This window comes from Solanum dulcamara, chromosome 6 (genome assembly GCF_947179165.1).
Source record: "Solanum dulcamara chromosome 6, daSolDulc1.2, whole genome shotgun sequence".
NCBI classification, from domain to species: Eukaryota; Viridiplantae; Streptophyta; class Magnoliopsida; order Solanales; family Solanaceae; genus Solanum; species Solanum dulcamara.
The window spans coordinates 8539305-8557574 of NC_077242.1; the positions used below are offsets into that span (position 1 = coordinate 8539305).

The following is an 18270-nucleotide window of genomic DNA, read 5'->3' on the forward strand; positions in this document are numbered from 1 at the left end:
TGAGTAGATCAACTGAAATAGTAATCATGAGTAGAGTTATATGCACATAAGGAAAGAACGTATGTCATTTCCGAAATTACTCCTTACACTTATAATCTATATTATTTTGCGTTAACAATACTGTGTTCGAGTGAATTCCTATATAAATAGTCCATCCAACCCCAGCTCAAAGTCCCCATCTTATCCTCCATTCCTACCCATTTGATGCATCCCAAGTGCTCATAGCTCACTCAAATTGTAGTCCACAATGGTCTAACTCCCAAAAAAAACCATGACAAGAAAGAAAAGGAAGTAGTAGTAGTAGTATAAACAACATACAAAAAGTGAAAAAAGCCAAATGTACAGACTTTCTCTGTTTTCACCTGCCAACAGATTGAAAAAGCAGAAACAAACGAAACACTATTACTAATAACAGCCTAGCTAGCTCATATATACAACAACAACTGCTCAGTAACTCGTCATTTTCTTTAGCCAATTTTCTGAGCCAAACCCAGAAAAGTGAACAAAAGAAGGAAAAAAAGAGAAGAAAATGTGTTATGTGGGGAAAGCAACCAAGATCTTCATCTTCATTGTCACTGTTCTTGTTGTTACTGGTCTTATCTTGGGATTTGGGTTACTTAGGCATCACCATCAAAAGGGGGATAACAAATGTTCTGGTGATTCTTGTGACCAAAATCAGTACCAAAGCCCCATCGTTTACCCACCCCCCACCTCCACCACTAACACCAATAATCCAACTTCACCATTGCCAATTTCTACTCCTTCACAACCTAATACTCCAAATCCTAACCTACCCCCACCCCCACCACCCCCACAAGATAATCCTACCCCCGAAACTCCTAATTTAGCACCACCACCACCGCCGCCTCCAGATACAGTGGTCTCCTCGCCGCCCCCGCTACCACCGCCAGCTGTCTCATTAACTCCGCCGCCAACATTGAGCCCTCCAAGCCCCGTCACGGTGTCGCCAGGTCCAGTGCAATCTTAGATTTTTCTGTATCTTTTACCCTAAAATTTGATTAACATTTTAGTGTTTTGTATAGAAAAAATGGCATCTCGCTGTTGCTACTGGTTTTTTGGTAGAAGATTTTTTTTTTTTATCAGACAATTTTGTCCTCCATTGAAATTTTAGTCTCGTGAATCTGATTTTTGATTTTCTACTAAGCCATTGAACAATTTTCTTACATTTCACTATGTTGAAACAAAGATTATCATTTTCCTTTTTCTAATTGAGGGAAAAGAGAAAATTTGGGGATGAGAATTTTTTCATTTTATAGAATTGAATTTGGGTTTAGCATTGGTTCTTCTTCATTCCATGACTTCACAACATTATCGTAGAAATTCCTTGGTATATGCAAAAAAAAAAAAAATTGCAGCTCAGTTAATTATCTATCTAAATATTTATTTTATTAGTTACGGTTTGAATTATAAATTATAATCCTACGTGACGCTCTATTACCATCTTTTTAAAATTCACAAACAAAACAAAAATGATCAAGTGGTTTTGTGTGGATGGTTTTTATTTGGACTAATAATAATGATAATCAAGAAGAATTAGAAGAAGTCAATCTCATTAATAATCAAATTAATTAGAGGATCAAAGGGTCCTAACAATCAAACTCAAAACGGATGAGATGGTTCATGCCTTCATCGATAATTGTACTCCAAGAAATTTATATTTTCTTTGTTAAATAAAAAGACGAAGATAAGGATGTATTTTCCTCAAAATGATGGACCAAATAACAAAAAGATTTAGAAAAAAAAAATTATTAGGGAAAGGTATGGGTGGGATTATATGGTATGGTATGGTGTTTGAAATTTCAGTATGGTAATTTTGGTATTCAATTTTTAAAATTATTATATCATTATCACATCAATTTAATTTAGTATGGTTTGGTATTTTGAAGTTCGATTTCGATATTTTGCGGTATGATAAATCGATAATCATAGTTTATTTAACTTTGACTAATACACTTTCGTATAATAGATTATTAAGATTTCGACAATTCAAAAAAAGATCTCAATTGTATCATACTAACAAATTACACATGTATATATATATTTAAAAGAAAGTACAAGCAATTTTTTTTTAATTAATTACATTTAATATATATTTCAATAAAATAGAATAGTCAAAGTTTCAACTTTTAAAATATAGTTTATACTAATATGAGGTTGCATATTTGTTATTATTTTAATAATATATATATGTTATTTATATAATTATAATACTTCGATATTGTATTCGGTATTTTGATATATTAATTCTAAATATCAAATACCACGAATACCAAGAAAATTTAAAAAATATACTATATACCATATTAAATATCATAATACCAAAATTACAATATCAAAAATTTTAATATAATATGATAATTCGATATATACCCTATCATGTTTATTCATAAAGAAATGGAAAAATTAAAATGTGATGCGTTGGTTGATGGTCCTTCAATTGGATTAACAGTTGAAAGCTAAAGTTGAGAATCCAATGAAAGTGTCTTCTATTTGGTGTGACTAGGAATGATCTAATTATCTAACAAAGACTCACCAAACTAATTAAAATCAACTTAATAATAATACTTTTGCTCTTCACATCATCATTCTTGTCAGTTTTCTTTAGGAAAAAATAATGACAATCAAAACAAAGTTACGGAATATAAGTTTGTTAATTTATTCTTATATATATTACAAGATATTATTTGAAAAAAATCAGTAAAAAATAAACGTAAGCAAATTGGAAAAAAAAAATTAATTCCAAAAAAATAACTCAATATATTCGATCTTCAATTAATTTAAATATATATTTTTTTAATTCCTTCACACAGAAAATATATTATATTTGCCACTAGTTTTCTTACTAAAAGTGATACAATGGGAATACGTGTGTATATATTTCTTGAAACTGCATTTTTTCGATTCATTTTTATGAGGTAGAGATAAAATTTCTGATATTATATTTATTTTATAATTTATTTATAAAATTTTACTGAATATGTTATTATATATTTTTTGAAACTCGAACTCATATTCTAATGCCGGTTTTATATATTCCATGTCAATTCTTACATGTGGTGATACTGAAGTGAAGCTCAAAGATTACATTTATATTTGTCCATACATTTATGAGCTAAAATAAATTATATTTACTCAACTAAAATATGAGTAATTCAATTCATTAAATAGTTGATTTAAAATATAGATTGAAATTGGCTATAGGTGCGAGTGTGACACACCCTTAAGAAAATTAATTAAAGACAATAGAGTAATTAAAAAGCAAATTGTCTATCACCTTTTTGTTTTTTTCCAAACTTTTCTCAAATTTGAGATAAGTCAATGAAAAAGAAGGATAATTTTTTCTTTTAAAAAAATAATTAGTATATCTTTTAACTTTGAAAAATTCATTCATTTTTATAAACCCTTTTCAGCAGGCTTCCAGGTTCACAACTATACTCGTCTCTTACTTTTCCAGCGGAAAGCCAATAAAAAAATTTCAAAATTTCATTTATATTAAAATGGAAAGAGTAATAATAATTCTTTTCTTCAACATATCATAATTATTATAGCTCAATTCATGTGATACTCTTTCATTTTAGTTGAATTAAAAAAGAATGTCTCATTTCTATATGTTATAATAATTTAACTTAACACTTTCTATTTTATCATTGATGTTTTTAGCAACATAAATATTTATAATTTATTTTAAACCACAAATTTAATTTTTTTCTTTTATTTTTAAACTAAAATTTTATCTAATCAAAACTTCACATAAATTAGAACAGAGTACGTGCAAGATTATGCAAAATGTGACCTTTCATATTTCCACAAATTTGCAGATAAAGAAGATTTATGTGGAAGCTAATATCATAATAATAAGAATTAATGAATAATTTATTTTTAGAGTAATAGACATTCACACTAGCTAATTGTTAGGATTTTATCCTCTCATCTCTCTTCTCTCTTCCTCTCCTCTCTCCTCTCTGCACTCTTGCTCGCCTCTCTTCTCTCTCTCACTCGCCGCTCTCCTCTCTCTGCCCCACCCTCTCTCTTTCTCGGCTCCTCCTTTGTCTCTCAATACAAATACAAATAGTAACAGTTAATGATACAAATACAAATATTAACAATCAATGATGCAAATACAAATGATAACTGTTAACTATACAGATTTTTTTCAATGATATAAAATACAAATATACATGGCAATAGATGAATATAAATAACACAAGACAACAAATGCAAATACAAACACAAACACACAAGACAACAAATACACACATAACAACAGATGAATATTTTCTTTCAGTGATACAAAATACAAACACATATGGCAACAGATACATATAAATACACATGAATACAATGCAATACGAATTTTTGAATTTTTTCTATTTTAAATAAAGAATTTTGACCTAATGAATATTTTGTCTAATTTTTCCATATATAAATTTACAATTAGTGATGGAAGGTGAAAGAACAAATATTGCATTCACATTCTAAAGATTGATATTAAATGCATATTTGCAATTGTGTGGTACAAGATAAGGTAATTCTAAATTGAATAGATCACAATAAATGACATTAACTTTAGAAACATGTTTGTCAATTTATCAAATCAAAACAATATGCATACGCGTTTGTTCATATTTTACATTTAACATGTACCATTATTCATTATATTGTATTATTTGTTGTTTAAATTTACGTTTTAGTGTGGAAATAATATATGGAGAGTTTTCAAGTGAAAGGTAAAATGGTATTCAATTTTAAATGGGTAATTTGCTCATTTTAACCTTTTCTTTTGGGCTTCTTGCTTATAACATATAATGATATTAGGAATGTTGTAAATTTTCTTTTCAAATTCTTAATTTTTTCGTTAAATAACGGTAGAATTTTTTCTAATATTTTAAACTTTGAATTAAGCTATTTAAAATTTATCATCTGCAAATAAGATTTTTTAGAATAAAAACCAAAGCATTGTATTACAACAAATGACTAACATTTTATTAAGGTAAAACAACATTTGTTAAGTTATATAATAAGATATTAACTCTTTGCATGACTATAAATATGTACAAATGACCAGTTATACAATTTATTAGCAGCATTAGGAATTATGTCTACACAACATAATTAGACACTCAAAGTAAACTGAATTTGAGAGACATTTAACACCCAAAATAAATTATTAGCAAGATAAAAATGATATTTTTTTTTATCCATACTGCATATGGATAGAGATCATATCCATTAATGAACCCAGTCTCATCACGAACTTATCCACTAGACAAAATTTCATATTTATTTTTATCTATGTGTTCATATGACGATTTAGTTTTCAACTGAAATTTAAATTTTGTTTTTATCTATGTGTTCAGATGAAAATTTAGTGTCCAATTGAAACTTAGAGAATAACTAAGGAATCATACGTAAGAAAAGTGTAGGACATGAAACAAAAGCAAAATGGCAAGACAATAAAGAATAATTTTGTTGTAAGAAACTAATAAGTGGTGGAAATTGAGAAAGAAGAATCGTAACCTATTCAATAATGGAGCTTTGCCGAAACCTACATTAGAACAAAACAATATATTGAGAGAGAAAGGTGAGACGGAAGAAGAGGAAGATAAAAATCATTAAGTTTGAACAGTTTGAAATTAAGTATTGAATTATTGATTCGAAAAAAAAAACTATTAATAGCATCGAGTTACTTTTTGCAAAGAAGAATAAGGTATACTAGTTTCCTTCCCAATATTCAAAACAAAAAATAGGTATCATATACATTTGATTCTTGTGGGCATAACCATATCCAACATAGAAAACCTCATCTAAATTGTAGCACTAATATTACAAAACACATAAAATAAAAAATTTAAGACTACGTTTCTTTTCTCAAAGTTTTCTATAGCAGTCATGGACTGAATCGACCACTCTACATCTCGCCTCTTCAACGAGATTGCTAGCCATATGTGATTCATTCTATATAAAAGTTAGAAATAGAACTTAAATTCTATTAACACATCCTAGAAACAGAAAATATTAAAAAGTAAAAGTTGTTATGACTCATAATTTAAATAGTCTAAAATGCCGAGCTATTCCTTCCAAAAAATAGAAAATAAGAGGTGAAAAGGTAAAAGCATGATGCTCAAGCTGTTCAAGGAAAACTGAAATGTTGAATCAAACAAGTAAAAAAAATATGCAAGTGATTTGGTTTAATTTTGAATTTAGATTAAAATCTATGATCAAACATCTACTTACCTTTCATTATGATGAAAGGCGAATCAAATCAAACTAAAACCATGAATAACTCTAATTACTGGTACAAAAGGTCGCAATATGGTTCGTTGGCCTGTCCAAACATTAACGATTCCTAAGGGAAGGAGATTGCTTCTTTTTTCCTTTATCTACTAAAAATTAAATGCAGTTAACTTAGCTATTTAATAAATATTTGAAGATATAAGTAAAAAAAAATTCAAATTGTCTATGTAGTTAGCCAATGTTCTTTTAATTCAAGTGTACTCTTAATTCAAATTGTTTTGATTATATGAGATCATTTTATTAACCCTTTTCGCCCAATGTTTTAAAAGTGAGAGCGCATATATTTAATAATCATGTACAAATTTTATTAAGACATAAATAGATATTTATTTAATTTTAAGAATACATATATAGATATTTTTATTTGTTTTTATTGTATCTCGTAAATATCATATACTAACATGATATATCAATATAAAAAAATAATATGATATATAAATTTTAGATTATCTTAATAATTATTTTATAAATTTAAAGGGTTCAAATGATATAATAGAGATGAGTTAAAGTGCCTATACACATTAAAAACTAGAGTATTTTGATCAAATTTAAATTTCATAAACTTCGTGCAATATTAAAATAGGTAGTTACTGTGTGAGAAACTCCAAATAGAAGCTTACAGTGGTTGTTCCACTCTACTTGCAGTTTCCCCCTCAGCAACAAATAGGATAATACCAATGAAAACGATGATTGATGAATGATAGCTACTTGTTGAGTGAAAAGCAGCACAAATCATGCCGTTTTTCCTTGTCCATCCAAAATAGCGTTTACTTTTTGGGAGTTAGAAAAATCCATTAATGACGACGATAGGCTAATGCAACTTTGTTAATTCTTCAATTGATGCTGCCGTCAATTCTCCTCCATCCATATCCACAAAAAAAACCTTTTTCTTATTATATATATTTATATATTTATGAATTATGATGTTGCTATTTCAACTGCTACTATTGTATTGCTACTGTAGTACATGATTGTTTCTACTTATGGTTTTGTAGTGTGCAGAGCAAAAAGGGAAGGAAGAAATTGAAGAAAAGGAATTAGGTCATGGAGGTTGATTCTAGTGGGAATCCTAATTGGCTATTCGATTATGAGTTGATGACGGATATTACTTCTGCTGCATCCGTCACCGTCGCTGATTTCCAGTCACCGGCTACTATAGATTTCAGCTGGCCTGCTCAAACAATCTATGCTTCCTCTAATCTCATGTGTGTCTGCTCTTCCGCCTTTTCCTCATTTTTTTTTTGGGAATTTAAGGACTCATAAAGTAAATTTTATGGTTTTGCTCCGAATTAGAATTACAACTTCAAGCATGTGAGCTTTGCATATTATAACTTGTTGCAATCAAGATAACTGGTAAAGTTATTGTGCCGGGGTTCGAGCTGTGGAAGCAAGCTCTTTGCAGAAATTCAGGGTAAGACCGCATAGAATAGCTCTTGTGGTCCGGCCTTTCCTCGGGCCCCGTGCATAGAGGGAGCTTAGTGCATCGGGGTGCCCTTGCAATCGATATAAAGGGGGGAAGGTAGTGGTAAATTTGACACCTAGTTTCAAAACAATCTTATTATGGGATAGGAGGTAGCTTCAACAAGGAATTGTCACTTCAGCCAGCCTGTAGTTTGAAAAGTTGTTATATTCTAGCATGAGGAAATTGCCTCTCACTTTGTGTTGAGGTTATAGATTGCTCTGTAGATTTCATTACTTTTAGTTATAGAAAGACTGATAATATGTTCTGCAAATATGTTTAGTATGATTTAAAAGAACCAGCTTTTCCACCAGGGAAATTATAAGTAATAATTATGAAAGACGTATGTCTAATCTTATGGGTGCATACATGTTTAATGTCTCCAAAGGATGATGAAAAGTGGTGGGACATCAACATTTTACTGAAGCTGTTCTTTTGCTTTTACCATCTCCATATTCTGATGGTCACCTTTCTCTTTCAGTGCAGAAACAGATTACACATTCGCGGATTCAGAAGTCAGTAAGGAGGCAAGCTCACGAAAGCGGTAAGTAAATTATCCATTTCTTTTATAGCACAGTTTGTGAGGTTGGGTGAACTCTTTTCATTACATTCTTCTTCTTTTAGAGATCTGGGTTTGTTTGTATATATCCTATGTTCTAGTATGGAGAAAGTCTATTTGACTATGGCTGTCCACTCTTAAGTGTACACATTTAAGAATTTCTCTTTTTAAATATGTTTTAGCTACAACCATGTGATAGGCTAAAACGAAGTCTAGAATAGCCTTTCCTTCATTATTACTAGTATCATAACCATATCCCCCATATATTTGGTCAAAATTGTTGTTGTCTTTACCTACATAACCATTTAGATCTCCCCTAATAAAAATTTGTTGGTCGCCTGGAATACCTTGAACCAAGGTGCCCATATCTTCCAAATGTTTACATTTAGTTTTCATATCTAATCCTATTTAGGGAGTATAGGCATTAATAACATTCATAGTTTCATTTTCTCATGCAAGACTTAATGAGATAATCCTATCCTCAACACACTTTCCCTCTACAACTTTGTCCTTAACTCTTAAATCCCGTTTCTCTAGCTAATCTTCTCCACTGAACTCAGGCATGAATATCAGATACTGTGACATATCCAAAAAATTTACGTTCAAGTTTCAAGCTTTCCTATTTTGTGGAGAATCCATTTAGAGTACCAACTGATGTGGATTGGTGTTTTCCTGTTTCAAAGCTGTATAAGGGTTTTACTATTATAATTAATAATTTACATTTGTAGGATTATCATCTCAAATTTGAACTGTCTATGTGTAAATCTCTGTTTCAGGTTTCACTGTCCAATCAATCTAATTGCTAATAGAGAAACGTTAACATTTGACAGAGCTTTATAGATATCTTCAATTAATATGCATCCTTTCCAATAGTCAGTTATGAAAATTTAGCTTCAATACACTGCATCCTATCTATTGGGATTGTAACATCATACCTTTTCTCAATGGTCTCATTTTGTTGGCGCTTCTAAGATGGATACAGCTGATTCAGTTTCCAGAGTAAAATTCCTTGCGTGGGCTTAAAGTAGACAAGAAAATTGTTGCTTGAACAAGGGTAGTAAATGAGTTATTTGCCGTGGGTGGATAGCTATTAGCAACTTTAGGATGACTGCACATATGATTCTTGTTCTTTGATACCTATTTAGACCATCAAAATGAGAAATTAATGAAATTCACTTGACCTGAACGTAATTTTCTTAATTTCAGAGTTGTGTATCACATAAATTTCTCATAGGATTCCTATTGGTCATGGCCGTACTCTTGCTAGCCGTCCTTGTTTATATCCTTGTCCAGTGTCACTAGTTCCAAGGAAAATATGCTTCAAAAGGTTGGCCATTAAACTGAGTTGCTAATACCCCTCCCCTGCATCCTCAAGAAACAAGAAAATGAAATAGAAAAAGAAAGTTTCTGTGTTAATACTGGTTGTTTGAGATAGCATTTTCTAAACAAAGAACAATTTTGTTTGAACTGGTGTCGTTCATTTCTTGCTTGTATATCTCCTTAACTGTATGTACAGGTTAAAAAGTGAATGGTGCAGCTCTCCGAGATCTAAGGCATGCCGAGAGAAATTGCGGAGGGACAGACTGAATGAGAGGCATGATCTCTCCCTTAGATCTCTTTCTTGTGATATATTCGCTTTCTTATGAATTCTCACATCCAAATCTGACATCATATAGGTTCTTCGAATTGAGCTCTGTCCTTGATCCTGGAAGGCCACCAAAAACTGAGAAAGTTGCAATTCTGAGTGATGCTCAAAGGATGCTGATTGAGCTGCGAACTGAAACCCAGAAGCTGAAGGAGTCAAATGAGGAGCTGCAAGAGAAGATAAAAGAACTTAAGGTGTAGTTTAATTCTAGTGCCACTGAATGTCAGTTGTACTCTCTACTTCCATCCATGCTAGTTTTGTTTAGCTCTCTGTTGAGGGACTTATAAAAGAAAAACTTATGTCTATTCAGGCAGAGAAGAATGAGCTCCGCGATGAAAAGCAAAGGCTAAAGGAAGAAAAGGAGAATTTGGAGCAGCAGGTTAAAAGCTTAGCTTCAAAACCAGGTTTTCTCTCCCATCCTTCTGCCATGGGAGCTGCATTTACTGCACAAGCACAAGTCGCTGCAGGCAACAAATTGATGCCTTTCATTGGTTATCCCAGTGTTGCGATGTGGCAATTCATGCAACCTGCTGTTGTTGACACATCTCAAGATCATGTGCTCCGTCCTCCAGTTGCTTAAGCTGGATTTGCCAGGTGACTTGCTACTGGAGCTTTGTTCTTTTTGTTGCTCCTGTGCGTGCTAAAGGTGACAAACAACTGAGACAATTTGCTGGTTGTATTTATATGTCTAGCTTTGATGTATGAGTCAGTCTTGATGGTTTGCTAAATCATGTATATGGCGGGTATATAATCACCCGAAAAACAGTTATGTATTACGATTCCCTAGATGGGATTCCTTCTGAAATAATGAAACTTGGTTGTATGCACATTATAACCTGTTTTAGCTATGCATGCTTCTGCACTCTGTAGTATATTCTCCTCTGGATTGACTCTGAAGACTTTGCTTATTTTGATTGAGAGACCATTTTGGTTACTTTCCACACTCACTACCAGAATTCTTTTCCTTGCACTAGGATTAACTATTCCATGTTTTCTTGATACCCTGGTGCTTGTACTAGATCATACTTTGTTTGCTCTTATATACTTATTAGAAAAGATTTCAACCTCTGTTCGATTTATGTGGTTCCGAAATTCACATCTAGGGCTTCTAAACTCAGTGAAGCACGTATTTTCAGACTATTTGCACTGTGACAAGCAATATGTTGAGGAAATTACTTCAGTTAGTTTCTTTGAACCTTTGATAGACAGCAGTATAGGTTGTGTAAGATTCCACATTTATTGCCTCTACTGATTCTACTAAATCGAGAAAGTATCCAAAGCTGAAAGAATCCATGGCAATACTTGAGAAAATCTCAATGTTGAAGTCCATTATAGCTTCGTCAATAATTTGCACATTCATAAGATGGAATGTTGAAGAAACAACCAGGACTGAGGAAAATCAGGCACAAAATAGAATTGAATGAAACATAAAACGAAAAAATGACATCTTCAAAATATTGTTTGAAGGCTTATAGAAGGAACATCATCATAACCACAAAGCCAAACCCCACAGTAGAACCAGTAACGACACTGATTTTATCAGCCGATGAAAAAACAGATGGTGTAGGTGCAGAAGCACCAGAAGGTGGCAATCCGGGTGCTTCAGCAAAAGGTGGCAATCCCGGGGCCTCACCAGTTGGGGATGTTGGAACGCCAGTAGGAGGCATGGCTGGGCTGTGAGCATGGGAGGACTTGGAAGGTGACCATGCAGGGGAAATTTTAGGTGCGTATTTTTGTGAGGGTGCTGATGAAGACTTGGGAGATGGCGATGAAGAGGGAGGGGAAGCAACTGGGGTGGTGGAAGGGGCTGATGGTGGTGTAGTCATGGGAGTTGGTGGTGGAGTTTTGGGGGTTGATGGTGGTGGAGCTTTGGGGGTTGCTGTTGGTGGAGTAGCCGGTTTGGCTGGTGGTGGTGGAGAAGCCTTGGGAAGAGTGTTGATTTCGAGTTTCATTCCTCCTACATGACAATGTCCACCAGTTCCACATATGAAGTATCTCTTGCCTACAGAAGCTAGAGTGATTACTGTCATGCCTCCAGTATAAATTGCGATAGGAGATGTTATCTGGCAGGACTCAAAACCAGCCTTTGTGACTTCAAGCACAGAATGGCTTAGAGCATATGAAAAAACTGTCAAGAAAACACAAAAGAAGGCATTAGCTCAAACGTCCAATAAAAGTACCAGACTCTGTATGGAAAGATGGAAGCCAACAATTTAACAAGTTCTAAAAAGGTAAGTCTTTTAGATGGTTTACTTAGATTGTCTCCGACGAAGAAGGTTTTAGATGCAGCCCATGCTTGAGCATCAGTAGATTGGTCCCATCCACCATTAGGTCCTCCCACAGTGTAATTTGTTGCCATGGCAGAGCCAAGCAGCATGGCTATGGCAGCCAAGCTCATCAACATTCTTAGCATTTCCATAACTTCACTCAACAAAGAATTAGCTAATTTGGCTGTATTACTGCTGCCAAATTAGCTAATTTTCTATGTCTTAAAAGTTGTGTCTTTTCTCTTGCAAGATCTTAGCTAGCTATTTAATGCAACTCTGCAAAACAAGTTGAATAAGGAGAAGACATTATTTTAATTTCAAGAGGCACTGACAGCTTGTTCCATAAAGGTTTCTTACAGTTTTAAAATTTTTGGGTTTTGCTTGCATGCTACTACTCCTTTTGGAGTCTAAATATTACACGAGAACATGGCAAATAATGGTGGAGCATTATACAACAACTTCATTCAGCAAAATAATCAGAAACTTATTCCCGTCTTTCTTCTTTAAGTTCTATACAATAAAAGGTAATTTTATTTAAATAAATATTAATTGGTTATCTATAAATAGGTAACATGTTAAATTACACTGATGGTATAATTAAAAAAGTTGTGACGATGTCCTTATATATTAACTTAAAACTCTTCTTCGAATATATGACTTTTTCTCCTTCCCTACGTGAAAAATTAAGAAGTAGTAATAGTTAAAATTAACGAACCAATAGTTTTTAAGTATTAATTACGTTTATATGGGGGATTTCTATAGTTGATATTTGTTTGTTTGTTGAGAAAGACATGGAGAGCATGCCTAAAGAGAAGACTTATCCCTAATCCTAGAGGAGGTGATTCTAATCATCTAATATTATAAGCCACCAGCCCACCACTATGATTTAAGAAATTAAAAGAGAATAATTTTGGAGCCTATTATATAACTGGATGCACGTTAGACCTATATCCTTGCTATTTATAATTAACCCTAGTTAATTAATGGAGATACTTTCAAGTTTTAAATTCATATATATATATATAAAAAATATAGAATTCTTCTTTCTCTCCCTCTAAAGTGATAGCTGGATGTTGAACAGGCTAGCTAAGTCAATTCACAATGATGAACTAGCTAATTAAATCTTAAGATAATTATAATTAGTGAAAGAACAAATTCTAGTTCATTTTATGAGAAGATTTATTGGAAATTAAGCACATAAATCTGAGTTAATTTTGCGGATAACCTATTTTGTACAACCCCATTTAAGGCGCAATTACTTTTTGTGTAGTAACTTGATCTTCATCAACCATAGTTGTTGTTATGTTTGTCTAGACTTCTATTAACTTTCATATTTAATAGCAGAAAGCATGTTGTTTGACAATTTTATACAAAGGAAACATATACAAAATCCTCTTGATAGATGATAAAGTATCTGAAGTTAGACTTTGACAAACTATTCTAATATGTATGTTGTTATAAAATGGCTAAATTTACAGCAATTTAGAGCCCGTTTAACCAACTTAAAGCCCCTTTTTAGCTTTTGGACGTGTTTGCCTAATGCTAACTTTAAGCCATAAAGTTTTTAAAGTCAGTCAAAAATGAAATGTTAGGATTCTTAACTTTTTTTTTCTAAGTGTTTAAAGTCATTTTCTTTGACCATGAAAATTACTTTTATATCCCTTATATTTTAACTAAATTCCCAAACTACCCTTTTTATTCTTTTAACCCTAAAATTCACATCATTTTCCTCATTTAATCACTTTTATCCAAACACTCAACTGCTTATTTATAAAAATAACTTTCAGCACTTCAAAGTTCTAAAAGCACTTCATACATAAAAGTTATTTTTTTAAAACCAATCCAAACGGGCTCTTAGAGATTTCAACTATGTTTTTGACAGGCTAAATTTTTCATTTTCAACTTGAAATCTAATTGGAGCTAAAGTTCTATTCAATCTTTAAAATTTGATTTGAATTGTGTTTTCATTTTATTTCTATTAAGAATTAACTGTAGAAAATAGTATGAGATGAATGAATATTGAAAAAAATTCATAGTGTGAATGGTGTTGGATCTCCCGTAACTGTTATAATTCTAGTATTTTGACTATTAAATGTTTTATGAGAATTAAGCATCATTGTCTTACATAAGTGGTGTTTTGGATACTAAAAAGAAAAAATTACCTAAATACATAACTTATTTTATCATATTCTCTAAAATTTCCTATCATTTGAAAAAATTACAAAATTTCATATTTTCTTCTATTTTCAGATACATCACTTTATGTGATGTATCGGTATTGGGGACGTTGAGTGATGTATCCAGAATCGAAACGTGATGTACCAAAACGTTGAGAGATGCATCCGAAATTGAGACGCGATGTATCAAGATATTTTGGGATGTATCCGAATCACACCAAATTTAAGAGATTTTTCTATTTTAAAAAAAGTAGGGATATAATGTAATTAACTCTTAACACTTTGGAATTTGTGTAATCCCTACTAATTAAAAAAACATTAATGATGTTATTCTAGTCTTACCCTTCTTTAAATAAAGAGCATTTTATATAACCAAGAAACTATTAAAAAGTTATATTTTCTTCTAGGTATTTAATAACGGTAATTTAGTAAAATACTCTAGAAATGAATAGTTTCTTAAGAGTTGTGTTAAACTAAAAACACCATTTATTTAGGAATCGAGAAAGTATTAAAAGCCCGTTTGGATTGACCGAAAAAAAGTAGTTTTTAAGTGAAAAAATAAAAAGTCAAACTTAAATGACTTATAAGTTAAAAAATAAAAAGTAGGGAGAGTCTTATTTTTGATTTTTAACTTATTTTAAGTCAATTTTAACTTATTTTAAGTCATTTTAAAATTTGTCCAACACTCTCATAAGCTAAAAATGACTTAAAAGTTGATTTGACCAACTTTTAAGTTAATCCAAACAGGCTCTAAAAAGTAACAATTTTTCCAATATAAGAATAAAGTTGGAAAAACATATTAATTCGTATTGAATTTCAAAAGCAACTGTCATTTTTTTTATTTCTAAAATGACATTTATTTTGAGATCAAGGGAGTATTTTCCCTCCATAATTCAAATAGAAACATAACCGAAAAATATAACCATAAGCTAGCTACAAAATTTCTCCAACAAGAATAACAACTAAATAAAAAAAAATTGAATGAAAATCACCGAAATTGCAGCTATTGTTCGCATTCTAAAATCTGGAGCTACATGACTATAAATCGTGCTCTTTTAGTTTTTAATCGAAGATTAAGATGCTGGAATACTCTGTACAAATTTCAGCTCAATCTGAATACAGTGATAAAGGTTGTATTCATTGAGCAAACAAATATAGTTGACACAGATTGTATTCGTCGCTCGAATGAATACACTAAATACATGTACCTGACAATGAAACATTTGCTACGAATGGTAAATAGCTTACAAACCGTAGTGGTTTTCTGCAAGTTTATATCCTTGTCTAGTGTCAAATTTCCTCAAGTACTCATCACACAAGACATTAAGAAAGTAAATTTTGAACAAGTTACAGTCAAAATTGCAACTTTTTTTTTTGTTAACTCACAAGTAACAAAGGTTTTCTTACATGTTTCCTAATTTGTTTATGTGCCTAGTTTCCTGTAGTATACATCTAGTCCGAGTTAATACATGTACAAAACTGATTTCTCAAAGAAAAAAGCTTCCCCCAGTATGCTCTAGGCCCTCAAATCATTTTTTTTTCCGGAGCAATGGCTTCTTCAGATTCACAATTTCATGAGAATGGAGATTGCGCGATTGGATCAGGCAATTGGTGAGACCATCAAATGGTTGCTGAATTTCTCAAGAATATATTGTACTAATGCTGCATGTAAATTAGTTCATCTTCCTTGCATTCTCTTATCGCTACTTCCATGACGTTGCCCGATGTAGAAGGTAATACATCACAGCAATGCCTTCTTGGAGCAAGCAACTACATATGACATTAGACCAAAAGATGCAAAAATTAGCTACTAAACAAATTTAGAATGAACATAATTTATTAGAGAGCAAAAGTTTCAAGATACCTGTTGTTTATCTAGGACTAACTTGTTTGATAACACTCTGATTTTTTCTAGTCTTCTAGGTGAACTCATGTCGAATTTGCATTTCTCAGATGTTTTCTTCTTGTAAATAGTCTCAGTTCCATTGATGCCAGAAGAAACTTTGTCCATGAAAAAAACAAGCTGCCTTTGGCATGGATCAGATTCATATTTCTTTGTATCAAAGTCGTATAGTCCACCCAAATGACTGTTTTTCCAGGGAGCGTAGCTCTCTTGTACGCGCTGAACGTTTGGTAAAAGCACATGCTTATCAAACACTTGAACAGCATATCCCCAAGATACTGACACTGTCCAAGAAAACCAACGATCGTAGCATACAGTTTGCTGCAAAATCCGATGTGGATCGAAGTTTGCAGCATTGTACAAATGCTCCAGAGCCTTCACTGTTGTCATATTTGGGAATATAGGATCAATTTCCTCCATATGATGCATAGATACCAATGGCCTGAGGGGATGTGCAGCCAACATTCCAAACACATTTCTATGAAAATCCATCTAAGTATTTCAATTTCACAGAAACAGAACAAGATAGTCAGAAATGCAAAATTCACAATAGCCTAAAAGGAAGTACAAGAAATTCAAAAGGTAAACGAAAATAGGAGAATAAATCGACAACCCCTTAAATTTGCTAGTAAATTTTATTTACACATTCGAACTGGGACATGTTCGGATCTAGTTCCAATTAGACACTTCCAACTCAAATTTTGGAAAAATCTTTTGCTTGTGCTTTCAAGTGCTCGTTATGAAGACAAGTTAACCATTTAAAATAAGTCACCTTCTTTAAATATATGCATTAACCCCACTAAGCCGTAAATCTTCGTGCATGTTCCAATTGAGCGTGTAATGTGTTTCTTATCTATAGAATGAGCACGTGTGAACACTGGATAGGAACTTTTTCAAAAATATGAGCTGAAAGTCTCTACTATGAACACATTCTCCTGTGTTTCAAGTGCTAAATTGGAATTGACCATAGTTGGAGTGTCTAAGTGAACTTTATTGACAAGTTTAAGAGGTTGTCGACATATTCAGCATACCTGATGAAACCCGGGCTCACGGGTTAATCCAACACCAAGCTCTGACAAACAAGCATGAATTCTACCATCACTTCCATACAAGTGAGGGTATCTTTCTATGCAAGAATCAAAAACTTTAGCTAAAACTTTAGCCAATGGATAACTTATAGCAAAACCAGCTCCACCAAAAGCCATTTCATAGGAAAAATACTTGTTCTGCATAAAACTTTCTGAATTTGTCCCAATGTAGTACCAAAAGCCATGATCATATTTAGATAGTGTCTTAACCAAATTTTCTGGGAAGAAAATTGTATCATCATCACCAAACACAAACCATCTAACATTAGAATAATTAAGCCCCACCGTCTCCGAAACGACACGTGCCACACGAATAGCTGAAGGGGTCCCACCTTTATGTGTATATCTGAAATCAGAAATATCCTCAGAAATGCAAATTGGAGGCAAAGACTCATCATTTGTTTCATTTGATGAAAAAACTGGCATTTTTTCAAGAAACACACAACCCCTCATTTTTGGGGGCTTCCACCAAAGCTTAACATATTCTTTTCTTTTAGACCAAGATAGCTCATTTGATGCAATCCCAAAAACAACATGATCAAGATTTGTTTGTAATGATAAATTTTCATCATTTTGTAATGAAATTGATGTATGTAAATGCTTATTGGTGTTGTTACGAGCAAGAAAAATAGAACAAATAAAATAAATTATGCAACCAAAACAGGATATTATAATTAGATTCTTGAAACTATTGGTGGAATAATATTGTTTCTTGCTAGGAAAATTAAAAAATTGCATTTCTGAGGATGAATTGGATGACAATGGGAAGAAGGGGTTTAGAGAAATTCAATTCACTACAACCCCTTTGTGGAGAAATTTGACAATCTTTTTAATTTGGTATAGAAAAATCGGTTACA

General features: G+C 32.3%; 4 protein-coding genes across 4 annotated transcripts; 2 read left to right on the top strand and 2 right to left on the bottom strand.

Annotated features, from left to right (window-relative positions):
- The first annotated feature begins 529 nt into the window (after positions 1-529).
- LOC129892671 (leucine-rich repeat extensin-like protein 3) lies at positions 530-988 on the top strand. The gene has a single exon (XM_055968256.1). The coding sequence runs from the start codon at positions 530-532 to the stop codon at positions 986-988; it is 459 nt and encodes a 152-aa protein (XP_055824231.1).
- Positions 989-6921: 5933 nt separating this feature from the next.
- Positions 6922-10805, top strand: LOC129892243 (transcription factor ILR3-like). Its single transcript, XM_055967805.1, has 5 exons — positions 6922-7520; positions 8256-8318; positions 9850-9927; positions 10010-10172; positions 10289-10805. Exons 1-5 carry the CDS (start codon positions 7360-7362, stop codon positions 10556-10558), a joined length of 735 nt encoding a protein of 244 aa, XP_055823780.1. The 5' UTR covers positions 6922-7359; the 3' UTR covers positions 10559-10805.
- Positions 10806-11135: 330 nt separating this feature from the next.
- Positions 11136-12528, bottom strand: LOC129892455 (uclacyanin 1-like). Its single transcript, XM_055968025.1, has 2 exons — positions 12232-12528; positions 11136-12106 (listed from the first exon to the last, which is right to left on the bottom strand). The coding sequence occupies exons 1-2, from the start codon at positions 12395-12397 to the stop codon at positions 11448-11450; spliced, it is 825 nt and encodes a 274-aa protein (XP_055824000.1). The 5' UTR covers positions 12398-12528; the 3' UTR covers positions 11136-11447.
- A 3009-nt stretch (positions 12529-15537) lies between these two features.
- LOC129892232 (uncharacterized) lies at positions 15538-18270 on the bottom strand. The gene is made up of 3 exons (XM_055967790.1): positions 17357-18270; positions 16287-16817; positions 15538-16192 (listed from the first exon to the last, which is right to left on the bottom strand). The coding sequence occupies exons 1-3, from the start codon at positions 18149-18151 to the stop codon at positions 16079-16081; spliced, it is 1440 nt and encodes a 479-aa protein (XP_055823765.1). The 5' UTR covers positions 18152-18270; the 3' UTR covers positions 15538-16078.